Source organism: Cryptomeria japonica, chromosome 5, assembly GCF_030272615.1.
Source record: "Cryptomeria japonica chromosome 5, Sugi_1.0, whole genome shotgun sequence".
Lineage (NCBI taxonomy): Eukaryota > Viridiplantae > Streptophyta > Pinopsida > Cupressales > Cupressaceae > Cryptomeria > Cryptomeria japonica.
In genome coordinates, this window is record NC_081409.1 from 8,595,958 (window position 1) to 8,598,029 (window position 2,072).

Consider the following 2,072-nt stretch of genomic DNA (forward strand, 5'->3'; position numbering starts at 1 on the left):
TAAGACGACTCTAATATTAAAAAGGGTTATACCCTCATGTTTTCCCTTGTGATTGCCGCTGATTCAACTATGTTCTTCAACTACATTTGTAGCTTCAATTTTATAATCGTTAATTGCTTAGTTAAATATTAAAAATAAAAGATTCTTCTCTCAAAATAAAATTATATATATATAGATCCATTTGGCCCACTCGAATGGGCAGACAATTTAAAACAAACTGAAAAACACGTAAGCCTGGCCCGATAATACACGTCACTCTATACGTGTCATCAGTTTCAAAAGGTTGACCGTTGACTACCACTGGGCGGGCTACCATAACCTCAACCACACGAGGTTCTGAATACGAAATCACAGACTTTGACTGTTCTAAAAGGATACAATTTTAATTCTAAATAAATAAATTTTGTTTACATTAAAACATACGACTGACCACTCACATTCAAAATCGATATGTTTGAATGTGGCGGCGAAAGCCATAAACGCTGCTTGTCGCACAAGCTTTCTTACTTTTGAACAAGCTTTCTTACTTTTGAATTTTTTGTTTTCTAGAACCCTCTGCCCCCGCTCCTCCTATATATTAAATACACATATAACAACATCCTCAATAACAGTTTGTCTAAAAAAATGGGTACCTTTATTGGCCATGTATTGCCTGGTGCTGGATTCTTTCTTATTGGCCTCTGGCATCTTTCCAATACGTTAACAAATTATGCCCGATCTACAGGTGAATTCCACACCAGACCCTGGTTTCCTGCTAAATTTAGAGGCAGAATATTAAAGCATTTGGAACTTCTCTCTATTTTAGCGGGGTCCTGCCTTTCAATTTCCGCAGAGCTTTTCATCGGGCCAAAGCGACATCAGCCTTTGGCAGATGACTGGACTATTCCTCCCGAGCACCTCAACAATTTCGAGCACTCTTCTATTTCCTTATTTTTCCTCACCTATGCCGCCGTGGCAATCTACGTGGACAGGCATGAGATCCACGTGCCACACGGGATGCTCCACGTCATTGCCGCGCTGGCGTTCAGCCAGGAGTTGTTGCTGTTCCATCTGCACTCCGCTGATCACATGGGGGCTGAGGGACAATACCACTGGCTGCTACAGCTCATAGTACTAGTTAGCCTGACCTCCACTATTTTAGAGGTACCTTTTCCCAAGAGCTTTTTGGTGGCCATGGTGAGGTCAATGTCTATATTATTTCAGGGATTATGGTTTGTACACATGGGATTCATGCTCTGGATTCCTGCGTTTATTCCAAAAGGGTGTAAAATGAATGCAGAGCACGGTCACATGGTGGTGAAGTGCGATGAGCAGGGGGCTAACATGAGGGCTAAGGCTCTGGCCAATCTGCAGTTCAACTGGTACTTGGCCTCCCTAATTATCTTCACTGTAATCCTGTATGTTAAAATGATGAAACATTATGGCGGCGAAAAATTGGTGTTGTATAGAAGTGTGGTGAGCAGCAGTGATGATAAAGAGAGGTGGTCAACGGATGATTCACAGAGCTCCATGGATATGGAGAGTATGCAGCCCCTCAGTCTAGAAAGATAGATACACAAATTTGTTTTCAACTGGGTTTCTCCTAATTCTCTGAACTACAACTTGAGCATGAATGTATAATATATATACAGGAAGTTATCCTGCTGTTCTATTTTGCAGTAAATTTTTTAAATTTTAAAAAATAAAGTTTAATAATTTATAAAAGTGTACGGTTTCACGAATTTTATTATTTTTATATTCAATTAAAATTGATATGTTGAAATATTTTATGTCTAAGAATTAAATTCAATGTCTAAATATTTTTTATTATTCAAAGGCATGTAACTTCAATATTATATGGTTACAAAAGTATTTCTGTATTATTTGTTTTGCCTCATAAGACCCTTCCACCATTAATATAGTTGTTCAGGTTCCTTTGTAAGACCCCGCCCTTTAAACCTTAAAATTAAAACGTGAAAGAAAATGTGTGAAATTTAATTTTTCTGCCAATGTGTAATATTTTCATGTCCGTGTGATGAACATACATAAATAAATGTGTGTGTAAACATAAATAAATGTGAAAGCTATGTGTG

The 2,072-nt window shown here is 38.0% G+C and overlaps 1 protein-coding gene across 1 annotated transcript; it reads left to right on the top strand.

Annotated features, from left to right (window-relative positions):
- Positions 1–624: 624 nt before the first annotated feature.
- LOC131077942 (uncharacterized) lies at positions 625–1,651 on the top strand. The gene has a single exon (XM_058015538.2). It carries the CDS (start codon positions 625–627, stop codon positions 1,549–1,551), a length of 927 nt encoding a protein of 308 aa, XP_057871521.2. The 3' UTR covers positions 1,552–1,651.
- The last annotated feature ends 421 nt before the right edge of the window (positions 1,652–2,072 follow it).

What these genes read in the sequence shown, in the direction of transcription:
- LOC131077942 (XM_058015538.2), top strand. Translation starts at nt 625, where the DNA reads ATGGGTACCTTTATTGGCCATGTATTGCCTGGTGCTGGATTCTTTCTT.